We start from the raw sequence: 20,119 nt of genomic DNA, 5'->3' as shown, positions 1-20,119 counted from the left end.
AACAGCAGCGGAGAATGAGTCGACGTAGAGCAAGAAGAAGTTTAACAGGGCTCTGATGCGAGGCCAGCCCAAGGGAAGTATGCGTCGTCGCACAGAAAGCTGTCCAAAGCCCAAGCGAGATCTTCAACCGCCAATTGGGCAAAATGAGTAGTTGCAAAGACACCGCAGAAATGTCGTAGTGAGCAGCGTTTTTGACGACATTAAGTTCCAACAGCGAACTAGCAGAACAGCTAGAGACAGAGATTGACGAAGTGCATGAGCACTGCCCTCCCCCGATGAAGTTGCCTGATGTAGTTCCAGGGGGATCGAGGCACAGGAGCAGTATGGAAAGTTTTTTAGTGGTTAAGCACGCCTAACGCGAGTCCCACACCGTGCCAACACGGGGACGGACCTGGTGTAGTGGTTAGAACACTCGCCTCTCACGCCGAGGACCTGGAATCGAATCCCATCCCCGACATAGTCACTTATGACATAAAAAGTTATAGTGACGACTTCCTTCGGAAGGGAAGTAAAGCCGTTGGTCCCGAGATGAACTAGCCCAGGGCTAAAAATCTCGTTAATAAAGTCAAACCAACCAACCAACCGTGCCAACACACAACAGGCCAGGCTTTTGAAGCTTTTTGTATCCTACCATAATTAAAAAAAAAAACAGTTATTAACTGAGAGCTTTCTTTGTCAAAGTCGCCATTTTTGCATTCGTATATCGTCTGGCAGGTACGATGATACTCTATGCCCAGGGAAGTCAATAAAATTTCCATTACGAAAAGACCGACCGGGAATCGCACTCAGACACCTTGAGCATGGCTTTGCTTTGTAGCCGCGGACTCTAACCACTCGGCTAAGGAAGACCCGAGGGGGGAGAAGACTTCATTCATTCTAATCATTTTATTTTTTTATCCGTAGATTTGGTACTAATCTCTGACTCCTAGACAAGATTGACGCATCCTCCAACAGTCGGGAGCTGTCCTGGTCACGTCCTTGTGAATGCTGGGGGAAATGGGAAGGAACGAATAGTTGAACACCTACTTAAAAAAGATGTATACGACCTCTCATAGGTGTTACGGGATATTGTGGCATAATGTTAGAAAGGGAAAAGCCATACGATACGTTCGATAGACGTTCTGGCAAGTGTGTGTATACCTTTTAAAGCATCGGCTACATTTTGGAACAAACTCACCGAATTTCTGCTTTGCAATTCATAGTTCTTTTCTCAATGCACTTTATGCCGACAAACGCGCAGATAAAAAAAATCGGAGACGCGAAAGCAAACTTGCTGTCTAGGGCCAGATAGTGTTCGTCGAAAATCTGTTGATCACCTATACTTCTATGGGAAACAGAGGGTTACAAAAATCAGTATTTTTACAACTTGGGCGACCCGTATTGTGAGGTGCTGGAACATTTCTGAGAACGACATTAGATTCAGCAACTCCAATTTGGAATTGTCTGTCTGGTCAGTAACGTTCTGAAACATTCCACGTTAAGTACCTAGCTCATAATAAAAAAACACTACAACAGCTGGTTAAACTCGGGAACTCTACGACGGCTTTCAAAACAGTATAACGTTCTTTATAACAACAGCAATTGGGCGGCAGTCTTCAGATAATGAATGTGTAAGACAGCATCCATTTATTACATAACGCTAACATTGAAAATTTTTAGGTGGGGATTTGGAAGTAATCAATACAACAATCAGCGATTTTATTTTCGATATTTTTAATATATTTTCTTAACTTCCGAATAATGTCCACATTATTATGGTTTATAGCTTTGTACATCAAATAATGTCTTAACAGTGTACGCCTATTACTACATCGAAAAACCATTAGAAAATAATTCCTGAAATCGAGAACAAAGATAACCGAGTTTTCGTTTGAGAACTACTAGCTTTAAGGATTCTGATTTTCTGCTGTCACTTGGTCGGGCGTTGGGCTGTGTGCTCTTCGTTCTTTTTCTTCTATATTACTTTCTTAATTTACTACACCTATTATCGGTCGCCGTCACTAAACAAACAAAATATATCCGCGTAACCGCGAGCTAATATTTTAATATAAAATAAAGACCTCAAAATAATATTAAAAAATCTCCACAATGTTTTGAAAACAAATAACAAATTGCCACATCTATATAATAGGACTCTTGCAAACGACCACCCTTCGCAGATCGAAAAGTAATCTCCTTTCTTCTAAACACCATACAATTACACACACATACCTACTTGCAGGCCAATCGCTGCATCTGACTTCGTTCAAGTTTGATTTTCCGTCAAGATTGTGCACCACATCACGGAAGGGGCGGTCTTCTACACACAATGTCATTTTCCCTAAGTTTGTGTTTTTTAAATACATATACAATAGCGTTTTGCCACCTAGACGTTACTAACCTATGATACAGCTGATGAGAAGAGAGTTTTCTAATTTGCCTTCTTCTTGGGCACGCACAATAGTTCCGACTTTTAAAAAGAATCAACAATTAAGAGCACGAGAATCGATTTCCTCTTTTGAGATTAGACTAATATGTATACGACGTACGAACGATATTAGATTTAAGGATTATCCACTAGTTGGGGTTGTGTGTTTTGATTTTGCTATTTTACGCTCAGGACTAAAATACAATTTCCAGACTGAACTGATTTGGATTTAAAATTCCTTGGTGCAGCCTCTCGCGAAATCGTAAACATGTTAGTTTATTCTTCCTACAGTGAATAACAAGCTGCTCATTATTTGTCGCTATTTTCTTGTGTTTAATCTTGTTACTGGTGCAGAGTAAAACTGGGTGAATCTGACTGGATACATTGATATTTTCGTCTAAGTGCTATTTTGTTCTAATGCAGTGCAGTTCGACTATTAAAGTGTGTTCAGCATAAGAAGAAATTCGATTTTAAACCGGCGGAGTCTGTTGCGGGGTCTTGGGAGTGGTGGAACCGGGTTCACTGTTGGCCGGTGCCTCTGGAGGACTGCTGGCCGTAGCTGTCCCAGTGCTAGCAGGTACAACTTTGTCTCGTTCGCGCTCTCGTCCGGGTCGAAAGGCTTCCAGCAGAGCATCCACCCGGGTTTCGGTTGGTCCCCACCGTTGGAATCCGGCGTTGTTCTGCAACCATACCACCATGGTGCCGTGGATGCTCTTGAAATTGACATCCGACCTAAAATGGTATCAGTTTGGAAATGTCTATGTCATGAAATCTCATATGTACAAACAAGTAAAATGTACCAAAATCATGTGGAAGAATAAAGAATACTGCTTGAGATAGGTAGGCACAACAATCCTTTTCCCTTAAGAAACTTTCCAATAACTCTTACAAAAACAATCGAAAATATATTCTGAAAATTCAATCAAAACATTCAAACAATTGAATTCATACTGCTCGATCCTGGGGAATTAACCCAAATAACATTATTGAAATCTGATTTTACCTCGGTATACAGTGTTGTAATCCATGACGATATTCGTGCTCCATCCCCATCACTACTACTTGCTTTCGCTTGAAATGGCTATCCTCTATTTTGGACAGACATTGCAACGGCGGATCCTTCCATTCTTGCAGAAACACGATAAAACTATAACAAATCGAAAAGTTCATAAATACCTTTCCAACAGAAAGTACAATCCCTTGAAGAAATCTCACCTCAGCGGATCCGTGGAATCCGTCAGCAATCGGTCAATATGCTGCAGCGTGGCATCGATCAGCTCTTCGCAGTAGGGTGGATTCACCTGGAACGATCCGGAAACGGGTTTGAACTCCAGGAAAGATCCCCGCGAGCCAAAGTAGGAATCCGTATCGCCGAAGGCAGAACAGTACTGTCGGAAGTAGCAATTCAGGGGGCTCGCAAAACATTCGAACGTCACACCGAAGTGCTGATGAAGACACTCGAAAACCACAGCTGGAAGGGCGGCCTGGGTGAGCTCCGGCTCCTGTTGGTTCGGACTCACATTGCACAGAAACGTCGAGTACCGCTTCAGCATGCAGTAGACTCGTCCAATGAAGAAATCAAACTTTTTATCGTCGAAACAGTTATACCGATACAGTTGTTCCTGCGAGTGAGACAGCATGTTAGCAAATTTTCTCAACGATTCTATGTATAAATAAAATTCCCCAGAAACCCGTTGCCCAGAATTCTATTTCACAAAATCTCATTTCCTAGAAGCACCATTACGGAGCTGATTTTCATATAAAATGCTCAACTTTGGCATGCTGTAGCATATTTGTAGATCTCTTGTAGAATTTCATACAGATTGCTCATAGGGAAACAAAGTTGAGCATTTTGTATGAAAATCGGCTTTCACTACTATTATTCTGAACACAACAACTGTAAGCTTTCTGGACCACGGTTGATACTAGGAAACAGAATTCTGTGGGCATTTCATAGAATCCTCCTAATTCACACGCATCGATCGCAAATACTCACCAACTTCTGCAAATGAGAACTGTTGATCGTGTGCGTGTCCGACCCATGAATGGAGGCATGCGTGTACTTGATGGTCATATGGTCGCGATCGGTATTGTAGTCAATCTGGGGCATCCGAGGCGATGGAATGGCGAACTGGATTGGGTAGCACCACACCTTCCGCATCAGTGGAGGCTGCAGGGGTTGCGTCAGCTCCTGTATGCCACTTTCTTTCAATATCTGACTGTGCCTATCCCTTATCGCCTTCACGTGCTGTTTCGACAGGGAATAGATCTTGAAACACAGTGTCTCCACACTGTTCCGAACCGTTTCGATGATGTGCGGTTCGCATTGTCGCCGAAGGTGTTGCAATCGATCTTGGAAGTCCTCATAGCTCGCTCCCACCGTCTTTCGCAGCCATTCGTACGTCTCCTCTGCGTTCCATTTGACCACCTTCTTACTTTCGACCGAAGCCGAGGTTCTTTCGACAATCTTTTTCGCCGCATCGCAATACTTGGACAGTTGCTTTCGCGAATCGCCAGTGTACTTTGGCTTCACGATTTTGATTGGAATGTCCCGTATGATTTCTCTGTACATTTGCTGTGAGATCTCTGGTTGACAATCACTCGGAAGCATTGGATCGCACCCGCGATCGATTATTTTGCGCTCCATGAGCCATCGATTGAAGGACCCACAAGGAGGGTTGATAGCTTCTCGCTTGGTGCAGAGATCTTCGTATGTTTTGTACAACCGCAAGGCGAAGACTCCTCGCATCGCTTCCACTTCCGGGTACGGGTGGGGATACATTGTTGGAATGCGATCATACATAACAACGTTGGTTGGGATCTCCAAGTCCCATGGTCCGGGTAGAATGTATTTCTTCAGAGGTGGAGGGGCACCAGTTCCTTGCTGGTGATGGTTTTGGGTGTCCTCCGAAGCTCTCCGTTTGAGAGCGTTGTTGTTCTGCTGAGGAGCAGGTCCGTTTTGGCCAGTATGGCATATACCGAGTGGATCGGTAAGCGGATCAAACTGTTGGTTACCCCGATTGAGCATCGGTGGTTCCCAAAGAGATTCACCGGTGAGTTTGTTCCAGAAATAGGGTCGTCCCTCTCGTTTGGACCAAAACTTGCGCCAACCTTGGTTGACCAGCTCCGGGTGAAGTTCTTCCGAGTAACTTGGTCCGGGAGTTTGATTCGGTCCGGGCGCCGTTTGGGGTGTATGTGACATATCGGGAGGGGTTGTTTTAGTTGGGGTCATTGGAGGAGCCGCGGTCGTCGTTGGACTCGTGGCTTGATGTTGGGGAGTTTGATGCGGATGGGGAGATTGGATCATAGGGTGCTGCAGAGGAGGAGGTCCCTGTTGAGGGTGGCCATGATGTTGCATTTGAGGATGCGAATGGGGCTGCTGGTGGTGATGGAGATGTTGCGGTTGCTGCTGCTGCTGCTGCTGTTGCTGGGGTGGCAGCACATGTTGCACTTGGGGTTGTTGATTATGCAGATGTTGTGGAGGCGCAACGTGAGAGACATGGTGTTGGTGTTGAAGATGTTGTTGCTGTTGTTGTTGCTGCTGCTGTTGCTGTTGTTGATGTTGTTCAGCTAAAGCTGGATTTGTGAGCTGCTCCCAGGCAGAAGGACCGGGGAGAACCGTTTCTTTATTGTTGGTACTGATATCGTTCATGGTTGTTCATTGGTTGTGGAGACTGCAAGGGTAGAAAATTTGGATAAATAAACAAATAATAGATCAAAATGTATCATTCCGTGAATGCTACATAGGGTGATTTGTTATATTTTTTTTGATCAACTCTTCTTTATTTGGCTGCTTGGTTTACAACATATTTTAGACAGGTGAGACAAACTAACAAAATAGATTTTATAGATCAATATTTGTTCGAATGAAAAGGTGAGCTAATATTTCGTACAAGATACTGTTTTCAGTTTAAGTATAATTTGAACATCCGGAGAAACTCCTTCCTTGATAACGGCTCTCCAAAGCTCTTGGGACTTGTTATATTTTTGGCGGTTGGTTATTTACGTCATAGGTGGTTGCATAAATATTTCTCGCATGATCTCGCCCAAAAAGCCATTGGTAATCGAGTGTGTAGCTCATTGTTCTTAAGCAATAGAATGGACCAAAAAAAACTATAACCACTGGGAGGTTGAGAAGGATCTGCTCTTCATCGTAGCATTGTTAAACAACGTGTAAATTCATTCGTTTGCTCAGTGACAACAAACTACACACTTGGTTACCAATGGCTTTTAGGTCGAGATCATATATTAAGCGAGATGTTTGGCATCCCAGCACTTAAGCTTACGATGGTTCATAGAGAAATCTGTAACGAATTCCTGGAGGAATCTCTGAAGAATTTCTAGAGGATTCTCAAAAGAATTCCTAGAGGAATTCTTTGAAGATTTATTTGTGACATCTCTAGAGGAGTTCATGAAGGGATAATTGGAAACACTCTTAGAAGACGCTCTAGAAAAGACAATTTGAAAAGACAATTTACACCGTCTTCAGCTCAAGGCTGCACAGACTGAACGATCACAAACATAAGGCAACGGACAACACGAAACACCCAGTAGCCCAATGATGAATTTTTCGTTTTGACGAAAAGTTTCCACCGACTGGAGCGGGAATCGAACCCACACTTCATGGCACAATACGCCTGAACGACTGACGCCGCTAACCGCACGGCCACGAAGCCATTCGAAATCAGTTTTTAAATTCCCGGGTTTCTCCCGGATGACGTAAAGTATAAGAAATAGATTACAAAATGATCCTGCAGCTTGATTTTTTTCATACAAACTAGTCATATTTGTAGGATTCAATATAACATTTATGAATTATTTTTTGAATAAATTTATAAAATACTGTGAGTTTGAAACGGTTTGAAAGTTTTGGACATACATATTTTTGTCAAAAACTTTGGATTTGTTGAAATATTTAAAAGACCATACATCCCCTAGAATTCAGAGAGAGTTCTGGGAGATTTTGAAATTATATGCACACATTAGAGCAGAAATGTAGCTAAATTTAAACAATAATTTTACACAAAGGGACAAAGTTCAAAAGAACCATAAGAGCCTCGCTATTTATTTATTCAACGAAATCTTGTCATGAATTCATTTATGTTTGTTGGGGTTTTTTTTTTGAAAAAAAAATCACTGTAAATCTGCAGAAATCCATACACAATTTTATCAGAGGCCTCACACGGATTTTTTCATAGATCAAACTAGTAATCTAGACGAGGCTTCACTAAGAATTACCAGTAAATCTAGAAATGCACCAAAAATGATTTCCTTATGAATCTGTTCATGATTTCAGTAGATCTCCCAAAAATTTACCAAATACTTTTTTGGGTCAGCTTTCCGCAAACCTGTACGAATCTACTACGAATTTCAAGAAAGTCGGCCAATAATACTTTCTAGGATCGTCTTAAAAACTTATTAGCAATCTATTAATTACTCTAGTCAATTATCGCCTCGATTCCCATAAGGAAGAACTAAAGACCTAAATCGAAATGAAAACCTATCAAGTATCTTACCACGAATCTTGCCAGGAATCTCTAAGTACCCGTATATAAATGTCACAAGGATCTCAATGATATTCTATAAGATCTCCTCTGAATCTGTTCAATATCTTGCCGCCAGAAATCTCCTAAGCATTTCACGAGAAACCGAAAAAAATGTTAGAAAAATCTACCAATCAACTTCGCAGGACAACGATTTGGTTTAGAGGATAGTAAATCAAAAATAATAGAAACCTTTACTATCTCTCTACCAACTCATTAAAAGTTAGCTGCCGCAAAACAAGCTGTCAGGCTTCACGACTGCTCGGCAAAATAAAAAAAAAATCTATGTTTGAAATATATATTTTCCCGGTGTGTTGTTCAAATTCCCGGGTATTTCCCGTATTTTCCCCGCGCATTTGTTATTCCCGGGTTTTCGCGCTTTTCCCTGATTTCCCGGATGGATGGACACCCTGCAAACAGAATCCTAAAAGAGACCAAACAAGAATCAAAACAAAAACAAACTAGATCCTGATTGTAATAAGTTTTAACAACTCCTCAAAAAATCCATCCAGACAAAGGATTTTTTTTACCGTCAAACGGGGCTTCTTTAGACATTATTTCAACACTCTGTAACATTGAGAATTCATAACTCTGAGAATAATGGATAGATTTTGATAGTTCTTGCATACATTTTTTTTTGTCAGTAGCGATAGGGGTAGTACTGGCACTTTCAATCTGCCCTAAGCTCCTTTCCAGCAATTGCTTTTATAAGCCTCTATTGCGTTCATCACACAGACGTTCCTAAATAATCAAATACGTGATTGTCTAAAATAGCCCCGTCCGACGGTATTCTTCGTGACAACTACTACTGCTGGTATTCCTGCATGTATTTTATGCACTTTTTTTTCCAGAAATTTGGAAAGAAATTAAATTACTCCGAAGACTTTTTCAGGAATTCATATAGTGTCTTCCTAAGGAGTTCCTACAAAAACTTCGTTCATGATTTTGTCATCTTCTTCTTGCTATTATGTCCCCACAGGGAAAGCTTCTCAGCTCTTTTTAAATTTCAACTAGGAATTTCTTTCATTTTCAGCTAGGAAATTTCAACTAGGAATTTTTATCATAAAATTCACAGAAAAGTTTTCAACAAAATTCTTCCTGAGATGTCTACAGTAAAGTGTCAGAGAAATGTTCAAGAAAGTATTGGAGAAATTCCTGCAAAAATATAAATTTTCTGAAAAAGGATCTCCGAAAGAACTCTTGGAGTGCATTTTCAATATAAATTGCTAACAATTGAAAAAGGCAATCAAACACCTGGTTTTGATAGGAATTTCTTGAAAAACGTCATACAGAAGCTTTGAAAACATTTGTCGTGTCTAGTACACGACACTGAAGACGGCCTTATAATTGAGGTCGAAATAGGAGTATCTGTCAAAGGATACAAACTCTAGTGGAATTAAATGGTATAGTACTAAAATCGGTTTTCATTTACCTATAGGTTTTCCACAAAACAGCTCGAAGGTTTATTATCACTGTATATATATTTACGAATTTTCATCCAGAAAACTGTTCTGAATTTATTTTATAGATTGTATTTATATCTAAATATAAATTACAATTGAAAATATTTCGAGAGATCAATCGATTTAGAAATACATATTTTTACCGCAATTTTTATGAAAAAAGTATTTCTCTCATACCCTTTATGTAGATATTTAGTTACACTAAAGCAAGAACAAATCCTTGACCGAATCGTTCCACCATCCAACAGTTACTAAAGTTTGTCAACATCTCTGACGACGGCACTGCTGAGCCGTGATTTGCTGTGAGCCTCCTAAATACCTCTACTCATCTAAATCTCCCATACAAAGCAACAGGACAGACAGAGCACTTCGTTAGCGGTGCTCTCCACACTCTGCATTCAGTGGCTATTAGGGAAATCAAAAAACCACCACGCATCGCACCGTTTCGCAAAGAAGCAGCAAAACACAACCCGATCCGGACCCGACCGACCACATGGCCAGACGCTTCCGGGAGCGACATCTAATGGGTTCCACCGCCCAGTAGGTTTGTCCTCTTCGGCAGTCCGCGAGCGACTGAATGATGGTCGACACTACTTCTCGGAACGTTCGATTTTCGAGTCTCCGCTGCGCGCTGTCTCTGTGGCGGTATAGAGGCGTAGTGAAATACCAATATACATCACCCCGTGCGTTGTTAGGAGCGGTAGTTGCTTCGATGAGGTGCGTGGATGATGAAGTAAAAAGCCATCACGGGACGGGTGTTATAACGTTCGTACTACAGTCAGACAGAGGTAAGATAAAGGCAGTCTGTAGTGTTACATTGTAATACTGGGTAATAAGGGTACCTACTGGAACTTATCATGTCGCTTCATTATAAATCGTGTAAGCTTTAATTTTATTTTTACAGCAATTGGTACAATCCACAATAATTACAATGTAGATGCCTATGATGCCATTGATTGAGCTCAACAGGTTCAGGAGGTATGATAGTGATGCCAGTTTGACTCAGGAGTTTCAAAACACTTGAAAACTTCTATTATTTTACCTTCTATTCGAAATATGTTGAATCTGAGCTAATATATAAAATCCGTTTGATATCCAAATAAATAATATGGTTATTACTGAAAAATAAACTAATCTGAGAATAATTATGCTAAATTTAGCAAACGAGATAATATTGTAAGATTTCTGGTATTTAGAATCACGAAAATATGATCTAGTAATCTATAAGTATAATAGGCATATTGACATACGAGGAGAAAAACTGGACTGAAATATCAACAAAAATACGTCGAGATATGGAATTATTAAGATGAGGAGGATAAAGAGTCATGGAGAGGGAAATGTGGTGCAGAATGAAGGATCGAAGAAATCATAGATTTTTTTCACTACACCTTACAAGGTTTGACAATACTTAGATCATTTTGACAGATTATACATTGGCAAAAGAGAGATAGCTTCACTTCTTGTCTTTGTCTTACCTATGTAGGGCAAATGTACCATTAGTGGTGCACCTAAGCGAAAACTGCTAAAACATGGTGATAAAATCAAAAATTATATGATTTTAGCGTATCAATCGCTAGATCTCAAATCCTTCTATCATTCAAATGTATAAAAATCACGATTCATTTGAAATTTCCCTGCAAAAAGCCTTGCACCAACAATAGGAACACTGTTCCTTTAGTGGAGGTATGTTTTAAGAATGGTTCCTTTAGTGGCGCAAACCATTGATTTCTTATGGGACCCTCCACTATGGGTACTGATGCACCACTATAGGTGCAAAGGAGCAAACAATTTAAGCAAAATAATTGTTTAAAATAGGTTTATGGTCAAATTTCATGAATATTTTTCGATAACTTGTATCATTTTCACATCGTACATCATAGAAAAATATCACATAGCCATAAAAAAAAGTGCGAAACATGTCCAAACACACTACCTCCACTATTGGAGCTACCTCCACTAAGGGAGCGTTTGCCCTATGCCTTAGTATTGTCAAGCTCGATACGGTGTAATGCAGAATAGGCAGGGACGAAATTATCAATCTATTCGCGTCTATATTGACACTTGCTGGGTAGAATCTTAAAAAAAAAAGTAAAATCCAAGCAAGTTGACCTACTAAACATCAGATTTCCTCGGTCACCCGATTAAATCTACCGATTAGTCAGTTGATCGCTGTGTTAAACTTCCATAAGCGTCGGTGCAACAATCGACCGATTTTCAACCAATTTAGTCGGCTGTTGAACTGTCAAATGTTTAATAGTCACACGATTGACAGTTTACTTTTAGGGTGCATTTACATATTTTATAACGCCAAAAATGACGATTTTGGACACCCATCCAATGCATTTTGTGAGAATATATTTTTGGAATTCTGTGTAAGCTGTAACATCTTGAAGACACCCACCCCCTTCGAGTGTTATGGAATACGGAAATGGGCCCTGTATACTGCTGATACTTAACCGCCTGTGATACTCGGGAACGAAATGATGAGGTTTCTAGGGATGTTGTAATTTTCGCACAAAACACACTAACGACGCGTCAATATTATCGATTCCATGCATCGGATCGTGTCATAGCATTTATTTCAATTATGTGAACCAAAATTCTAAAACTGACTGTTTATTTTCTTCATCTACTTTTGTGTTATCTTCATTGGTACAATCATATTGGTAAAGGTACTGTGATGGTGGCATAAATTACAGTGAATTGAGTATAATGAGCGTTCCTGTTTTTGACGATCATACCTTAAGACAGGCAATGAAACAGGAATGCTGAACGTTATCTTTCAAGATTCCGTCATCGCATTGATCGACATCATCGAAAATGCTAAAACAGTTTTTCTGATCAAAACTGAATATTATTCGCTGAAAATATGTTGGAGAATTGGAGAATAGAATATAGTAAACACATTTTCATGTTAATTTTAAAATAAAAAGTTGCTCTTAAAAAATTTAAAATTGGGACGGATCTTTGTTGGAAGATAAAGTAATAAGAGTAGGCATTCAGACTGTGGTGATTTATCATAATCGCTGTAACCCTTGGTATGTAGAAGTTTATTATCTGCCAAGTTGTCAAGCACTACAGTTATGAAATTCTACATTGCGAGGAATAAGAATGTGTGAAGCGTTTTCTGGAGAACTGTGACCTAAGAACTAGTGAAACTAGAGATAAAGAAGAATGAAAACTCAAGAACCGAAAACTTCGAAAACAAAAAAAAAGGAAATACATGTTATTGGATGTTTTGTACTGATGACTACGAACTGTCGGGTCCGGTGGAAACATAAGTGCTCGCCTTAGAAGGGAGCTGCCGTAGCAACGGATACGATCCGTTAGGTTCGGATGAAGTAAAACTTGTTTCAAATCGAGTTGCCGAAGCCACAGATTCGATCTGTCGGGTCCGGCGGAAGTTGAAAATATGCTCGCCTTAGAAGGGAGCAACCAAAGCGAAAATTTTGGTCCAGATGGTCCGACGGAAGTGCAATATGTTGTCTTAGAAGGGAACAGCTTAAGTGACAGATTCGATCTGTCAAGTTTGCTGGAGAAGGTCATCTCCAGCCGAAATAGCAGATTGTGAAAATGTAATGTCTACTGCAGTGGTTCTCAGGGTTACTTGCCATGTAAGCCACCCCAATGATCTCAGAATATTCCGCGAACGACAGTTCAGTGATCACTGGTCTATTGACTGACATAGTACTAACGTTACGGAGTTATGTACAAAACATCAAAATAAATAAGTCTACATTGGTATTGTCCTTGCGAAAAAATACAAGAGATATAAAACTATTCAGAGATTTGGGTATGGCCAAACATTGAGGCGACAATACGGGTTCGTTTTGTTCCACTCAGATGAAGTTTCTTGAGTTTCAATTCAATCTAATGCAATTCTAAATCTCTCAAAAAAGTGAATATACAAAAATACTCGTTGAAAGAATAGAGATGTGATGATTTATCATAATCGCAGTAACCCTTGTTGTGTAGAAGTTTATTATCTGCCAAGTTGTCAAGCACTGCAGTTAGGAAATTTAGGGATATTCCACATAGACCAAACAACAAACATAGTAAGCTAGATTTGAATTTGAATAAAATTTTCCCTTTTCTGTTTTTACCACTGCCAAGAGTAGTGCGTTTAACTGCCTACTCTAAAAATCCTGCCCCCTTAAGAACAGTACTGTAAATGGTTTTGAAACACGAGTAGTCACAGAATTAGTATATTTAGTAATATATGACTATTTTCTATCTGCATCTCTTTCATTCTGCAGGTTTTTACAAGCTTTTTGTCAATTTGCCTGGGTTGACGCATCGCTAACCCAGTCAAAATTACAGTTAGTGTAAAAATTCACAGCATATAGAAACAGAAGCAGATAGAAAACAGATATTGATGCATAAACTTAAGTAATTCGATGACAATTTTCATTTCTGAATGAAAGAGGAGGAGGAGTCCTTATAGCGGTTCGAAAGGGCATCAGATTTACAGAGCTCAACATCACTACCAAGATTACTGAAAGCGTAGGCATTACGATGTGCACGTCAGACGGAAATATACATATTATTGCCGCATGCTTCCCTGGAGTAAGAAGAAGATCAGTCTGGACACAGTTTCGTCGCGACATCTCAACTCTCACAAGATTCACAGAGCCGTTCTTCATAGTGGGCGATTTGAACGCCCGCCATCGTCATTGGAACTGTTTAAAAGCCAACAAGGCTGGCCAACTGCTGTTTCAGGAAGCCACATGCCGCAACTTTTATATCCACTTCCCGGATCCACCCCACGGATCGCGGTAGTCCATCTACTCTGGATCTAACTCTCTCCAACAACCTGTTAGACATGACCAAGCCGACTACTCTTAACGAATTGTCATCAGACCATCTTCCGGTAATCTTCAAAATCATGTTATCAGCTCCAGCTACGGAGATACCACCGAAGTTCCGTTGCTATGCACGTGCAGACTGGACTCGTTTTCAGCAATTAATTAACTCAAAGTTGGATCTGCTTGACCCAGCGATCGCAATCTTAAGCAGCGAAGCAGAGGTTGACAATGCCATCGAACTGCTAACGAGGACCATTGTTGAAGCCGAATCTGTTTCAGTCCCTGAACTGCAGAAACGTCCGTATCAAACAGCGACAATTCCCGAAAACATTCGCAGATTAATTGCATTGCGAAACAAACGTCGCGCCAATGGTTTAGACGGAGAGACCCCATCTACCGGAGTATAGTGCTATCACTCAACCAGAGAATACGTGAAGAATGCCAACTTCAAAAAATTTCAGGACACGCTGCGCACTCCGAACAACGATCGAGACACACTTTGGAGAATTTCCAAAGCTCTGAAGAAATCAACCAAATACAGTCCACCGTTGCGTCAAGAAGACAATACTATCGCTTCGTCGTCTGAGAAGGCCCAACTACTAGCCTCAAGTTTTGCTCAATCTCAGGTCAATAAAATGATTGATGATCCAGAAACTGTGGTTGCGGTAAACGAGTCGATCACACACATCGATCAAATTCGCCTGACTGATGCTCATCCGTGGTTGATTCGTCCAAAAGAAATTATACAGCTTTTCCGTAGGCTCAAGGCAAAAAAGTCTCCGAGTCAAGACGGCATCCGGAATTGTGTGCTCAAGAAATTGCCTCGGAAGGCTTATATTTTTCTCGCAAAAATCTTCTCTGCTTGTTTCCGTCTTGGTTACTTTCCTGCCAAGTGGAAGCACGCAGTAGTGATCGCTATACCGAAGCCAAACAAGAACTCAACGAATGTATCCAACTATAGGCCAATTAGCCTGCCTTTAGCAAGCTTCTTGAGCGTGTAATTTTGAAGCGCATCGAACAACATCTTGAAACTACTCGTGTTATTCCTGATGTTCAATTTGGTTTCAAAATTGGACATTCCACTAACCATCAGCTACCTCGACTTGTGAAGGAGATTCGAACCAACTTTTCGCAGAAGAAGTCGTCAGGAATGGTGCTTCTGGATGTTGAAAAGGCGTACGATTCTGTGTGGCAGGAAGCAATCTTGCACAAGATGCATCTTGAAAACTTTCCATCTCACATTCTGAAAATTATTCGTTCGTTCCTGTCAAATCGATCGTTCCACGTGACTGTTAACGGTCATACCTCTAGCAGACATGGAGTGCCCTTCGGCGTCCCTCAAGGTGCTGTTTTAAGCCCGACGCTCTACAACATCTTCACCGGTGACCTGGTGATGCTAGATGGCGTGCAGTACTTTCTCTTCGCGGACGATACTGGGTTCATCGCAGCGGATAAGGATGCATGTGTTGTAGTGAACAAACTGTAAGCGGCACAAAACGCCATTGAAACTTATCAGCGTAGATGGAAGATCAAGACCAACTCGAACAAATCGCAGACAATTTTCTTCACCAGAAAACGATCCCCACAAAAACTTCCTCAGAATGAAATTTCAATATGGGGACAACAAATTCCATGGTCCGACAACGTGGGATATCTAGGTCTAACTTTAAATCGTAGGTTGACCTTCGCATCCCATATCAAGAACACACTGAGTAAATGCGACAAATTGACCAGAATGCTTTACCCACTGATCAAGAGACGCTCACAGCTGGATAAGAAATCTAAAATGCTTCTTTACAAGATGTTGTTTCTTCCTTCCATAACGTATGGCTTTCCTGCCTGGTTTGACTGCGCCGCTACTCACAGGAAGAAACTTCAGGTGAAGCAAAATCGTATATTGAAGATTTTGCTGAATTGGACCCGTTCTATCCCACTGAAGACGTGCATAGGCTAGCGAAGATGGAGATAAATGACGACTGGATAAAGCGTGTACTTCCTAAGTTCTGGTTGGGATGTTCTATTTCAGCAAATCCTTTGCTAGAACAACTGGCGCGTAGACTGTGATATTAGAATAAGGACTCTAACTCTTCCTCTAACTATCCCCATTACTTTTTTGCAATTTTGAAAGGTTTTTTTTTGTAGTTTTTCCCTTTAATGCTAATTTGTTTTTTTGTAACCGGTAAATTTGTTGACAAACTGAACTATTGAGCTGTTAAAACGAACTCCATATCTCAGCTAAGAAAATTATGTAACACGTTTATATGCTAATACAAACCAATAAAATGAAATGAAATCCATCAATACGTTTTCCAGTCCTTCGAAGGCGTTACTGGTAGGGACGTTCATGACCAGCTGTTGCGTCTCTGAAGACGGGCAATAGGGATCCGTCGGCATCGTTGTCTGAGTTGATGAACTTTTCCCGTCACCACTACTAGAGCTGCTACGGGGCGCTGAAGGGGTGCTTCGGGAACTACAAGAGAGCTTCTCAACATAGCATAGATATGGTGAGTTGAGGTTAGGCGAACTTTGCTCTTATCATAGTTTCTTCGGATGAGGATATTCAGTGGGTTTGCCCAGGATGACCGCTGGATGCGCCAAAAATCGAGAAAAATAACTTTTGATTCGCACTGCTAAAAAGGGGTGTTTACTCTTCGATGTTTGACAATTGACCTTTACCATTTTGTTTTCGTAATAGGTATTTGTTTCCTAACTTTTGATAAGATATCCAGTTGAACCCAAATCTACATAATGATATAATGATTACAATCATAATGATGAGCGCAAATTTCATATTTCAAAGTAGGTAGGTAACTTGGGTTACATAGTTTGAGCACAAAACACGTTTGCTCCACGTGTTTGTTCTCTCGGACTCGATTATCCGGTGATTTGATTATCCGGAATATGTTTTTTGATATCCTTGTTTTTCCGTTTTTTATGTATAATTTTGAGATAATTTAGTATCGCAATATACAATATGAATGTTTTAGCAGTTTTGGACGTAGGAAAGTAAAGGGGGGTTTGAAAAAGGATTTTTTTGTGTATGTCGGTCAAAAATTTATTTTTCTTCTCAACACCCTTAATGTTCCTAGAAATAATTTCTGGCTACGCCACTGCATCATATAAATAAAACAACGAGAAAAGATAATATTTCAGTTTATTTATCGCAGATTTTAGTTTATTTTTTTAGTGATTCGATTATTCTGAGGATTTGATTATCCGGAGTGAAAAAAAATCGATACTCCGGATAATCGAGTCGGACCTGTACCAAGTTTAGAAAATATACTAAATATAACTTTTTTGTTTTAAATCTCACGTTTATGAGCTTCGAGTTATCAAATTGGAGCATAAAGGGGACGAATTTTCAGAAATTGCGAAGTAATGGTGAATGCACTCTAATATGCTTTCTGATACCATCAAGTGGAGTTTTACGAAATTGCAAAACACTCGCAACTCGTTGTAGAACTCGATTTTTACGCCACTCGTAGTAATTATTCTACTTGACAATCCTTGTTGGATCAAGGTCGTGGGTTCGAATCCCACTGGTCGATGATCTTTTCATAAAAGAAATTTTCTCGATTCCCAGGGCATAAAGTATCTTCGTATCTGCCACACGATATACACATGCAAAACTGGTCAATCGGCAAAGAAAGCTCTCAGTTAATAACTGTGGAAGTGCTCATAAGAACACTAATCTGAGAAGCAGGCTTTGTCCCAGTTGGGACGTAATGCCAGAAAGAAGAACGTTTGCCAATGTTTTTGACAATGTATTTGTAAATTTTACCCAACTTTGTTTTCCTTTGTGTGTTAATCAACCTTGCCAATCGGCTTTTATTGAATAACTTTTTTTCATAAGTGTCGGATTATTTCGCGGTCTTCGGAAATGTTCTGCATCGTAAAAATACCTATCAAGGTCTGCGTTTAGATTTTTTTTATAGAGCTCAATGGGTAACCTCTCGCGATTTTCCTTTGCAAAAGCAAGTCTTCCCGCTAAAATTTTGCGCAATTGATATGTAAATAAAGTGGATTAAAGTGAGAATCTGAACTTTGTCCCATTTCACTAACCACTCAGCCATTTGATTTAGCTCAACAAAATTAGGAGCAATGATAGTGATATCAATTTGACACGGGCATTTTAAAATGCTTCAAGACTTTCAACACTATAGGTATCTTCTATGAGAGATTTTTCAAAAACCTTTTCTTAAAAAAGTGTAGGATTGAAAATATTTTTTGGATTTTTCATTGTCTTATGTAAACTGATAAGTATACTGATCAACAGTCTGATTTCAGTAACATTCAAATCACACTTTCCCAGACAGATCTGGCAGCCGGGCTCGAATGAGTAGCAGAAGCAGTTCCTTCCAATCAGAATTTCAAGCAAAACAGAGCGACGATGCCTCGACTCGAACTGCTTGCTGTGTGTGCATTATAAAGCTATCGCGACGAAGAGCTAAGCGAACAGAAACATTTTGGACGCTTTGCTGTACGGAACGCCCTGTACGTGGCACCTTCGGGAAGGAATTTTAATGCTGATTTCGAGGTTTTCTTCTTCTATCGGTTTGGAGTGTTGTCGTCACCGGATTCTGGTCTGTAGTGAAAAGTTTCATCGAAATCGGCTTCCGCCAAGGCTTTCGGATGATTTGGGGACGATAATTTCCACGGTCGGAAAAAAATATTTTCATATTTTCCACAGAAATCCCATCCAAGCGAAAGGAAACTTTTGTATGATGATACTCACTCAACAACGGAACGACGTAGAGAGCGGACGCTTTATTTTCCTCCTCTGGCTGCGGCTTTGGGGAGCGCGAAAAAATTTACTGATCTGCAAATCGTGACTTTTTTCACGATTATTTCACTTCGCACATCGGCTTCAACTTATTCTCAAATTTGTAGTGCTTTTGAACCAACAAAACAATCCAATTTCCAGCACCACTTCGACAACACTCGGGATGTAAAATTTTCAACAAACTCTTCACCCGCAGGAACGAAGAAAAAACAGTTTGTTCCCACAAACTACTGACGGACAGCAGCGCTTTTCGATCGCGGGGTTTTCTCCCCGCTGGTGGCCACTAATCCGGTGTACTTCACGTTTCCGGTACGCCGGGACACTTGATTCCGAACTTGGCACAGAAATTTCCCGCTAATACATCGCGCGATGGGCACTTTCGTACGAAAACTTTTCCAGCGCAGAAAATCACTACGTTCCGCCACCGTTCGCCATTTGCATTTTCTGAATCGTCGTCGTTTTTCGTTCGCGTTTGTCGCTGCCCGCTTTGGGAGAGATGAGCGAAAAATTGTAAACTCTCTCCCGATGGGGGAACGAGATGGCCTGCTTCCGTTGCTGCGTCCACAGACGAGAGAACGAGATGGCCTACGATGCAAATCGCTGCGAAGAGGAAAACGCGGACTGCGTCATCTCACGAAGGTGAGCAGAGTGAGCGAAGCTCGCGCGCGGAGAGAGTAGTTTTGTTTGTGTTATGATGTGTCAGGGGTGGGATAAAATTCTCTTTAACAGTGGTGAAATTTGCCGCGGGGTTTCGAGTAAGGTGTTGCTGCGAAATGGGGCTCTAAAACTCATGAAGGTGACACATGTCGGAATCCATACATGAGCCTCTGTACGTGTTCTTTTGACTTTTACTGTGCGCCATGTATTGCTGCTGTATCGCTCTCTCTCACGGGCATTTTGAAAACAGGGCGCGCAGTAAAAGTCAAACGTTCTATAGCATGCATAGGCTCATGGCTATCACAATGGCTGGCTTATGTCCCTACCCAATCAACCAGTAAATGATTATCGATAAGCGATCGATATCGATTTGTTTTGTTGAATCGTTGGCGATCGCCATCCCTGGACAAAAATCTATGAAGAAATTGATACACTGGTTGATCGGGAACTCACGATTT

The 20,119-nt window shown here is 40.7% G+C and overlaps 1 protein-coding gene across 1 annotated transcript; it reads right to left on the bottom strand.

Annotated features, from left to right (window-relative positions):
• Positions 1 to 1,696: 1,696 nt before the first annotated feature.
• LOC5578906 (phosphorylated CTD-interacting factor 1) lies at positions 1,697 to 19,461 on the bottom strand. The gene is made up of 5 exons (XM_001664064.2): positions 18,957 to 19,461; positions 4,404 to 6,081; positions 3,623 to 4,029; positions 3,411 to 3,554; positions 1,697 to 3,139 (listed from the first exon to the last, which is right to left on the bottom strand). Exons 2-5 carry the CDS (start codon positions 6,057 to 6,059, stop codon positions 2,878 to 2,880), a joined length of 2,469 nt encoding a protein of 822 aa, XP_001664114.2. The 5' UTR covers positions 6,060 to 6,081; positions 18,957 to 19,461; the 3' UTR covers positions 1,697 to 2,877.
• Positions 19,462 to 20,119: the final 658 nt, after the last annotated feature.

Source organism: Aedes aegypti, chromosome 3 (genome assembly GCF_002204515.2).
Source record: "Aedes aegypti strain LVP_AGWG chromosome 3, AaegL5.0 Primary Assembly, whole genome shotgun sequence".
Taxonomy (NCBI): Eukaryota; Metazoa; Arthropoda; class Insecta; order Diptera; family Culicidae; genus Aedes; species Aedes aegypti.
Note: the sequence above shows the minus strand (reverse complement) of the source record. Positions and strands in the feature narration are given on the sequence as shown.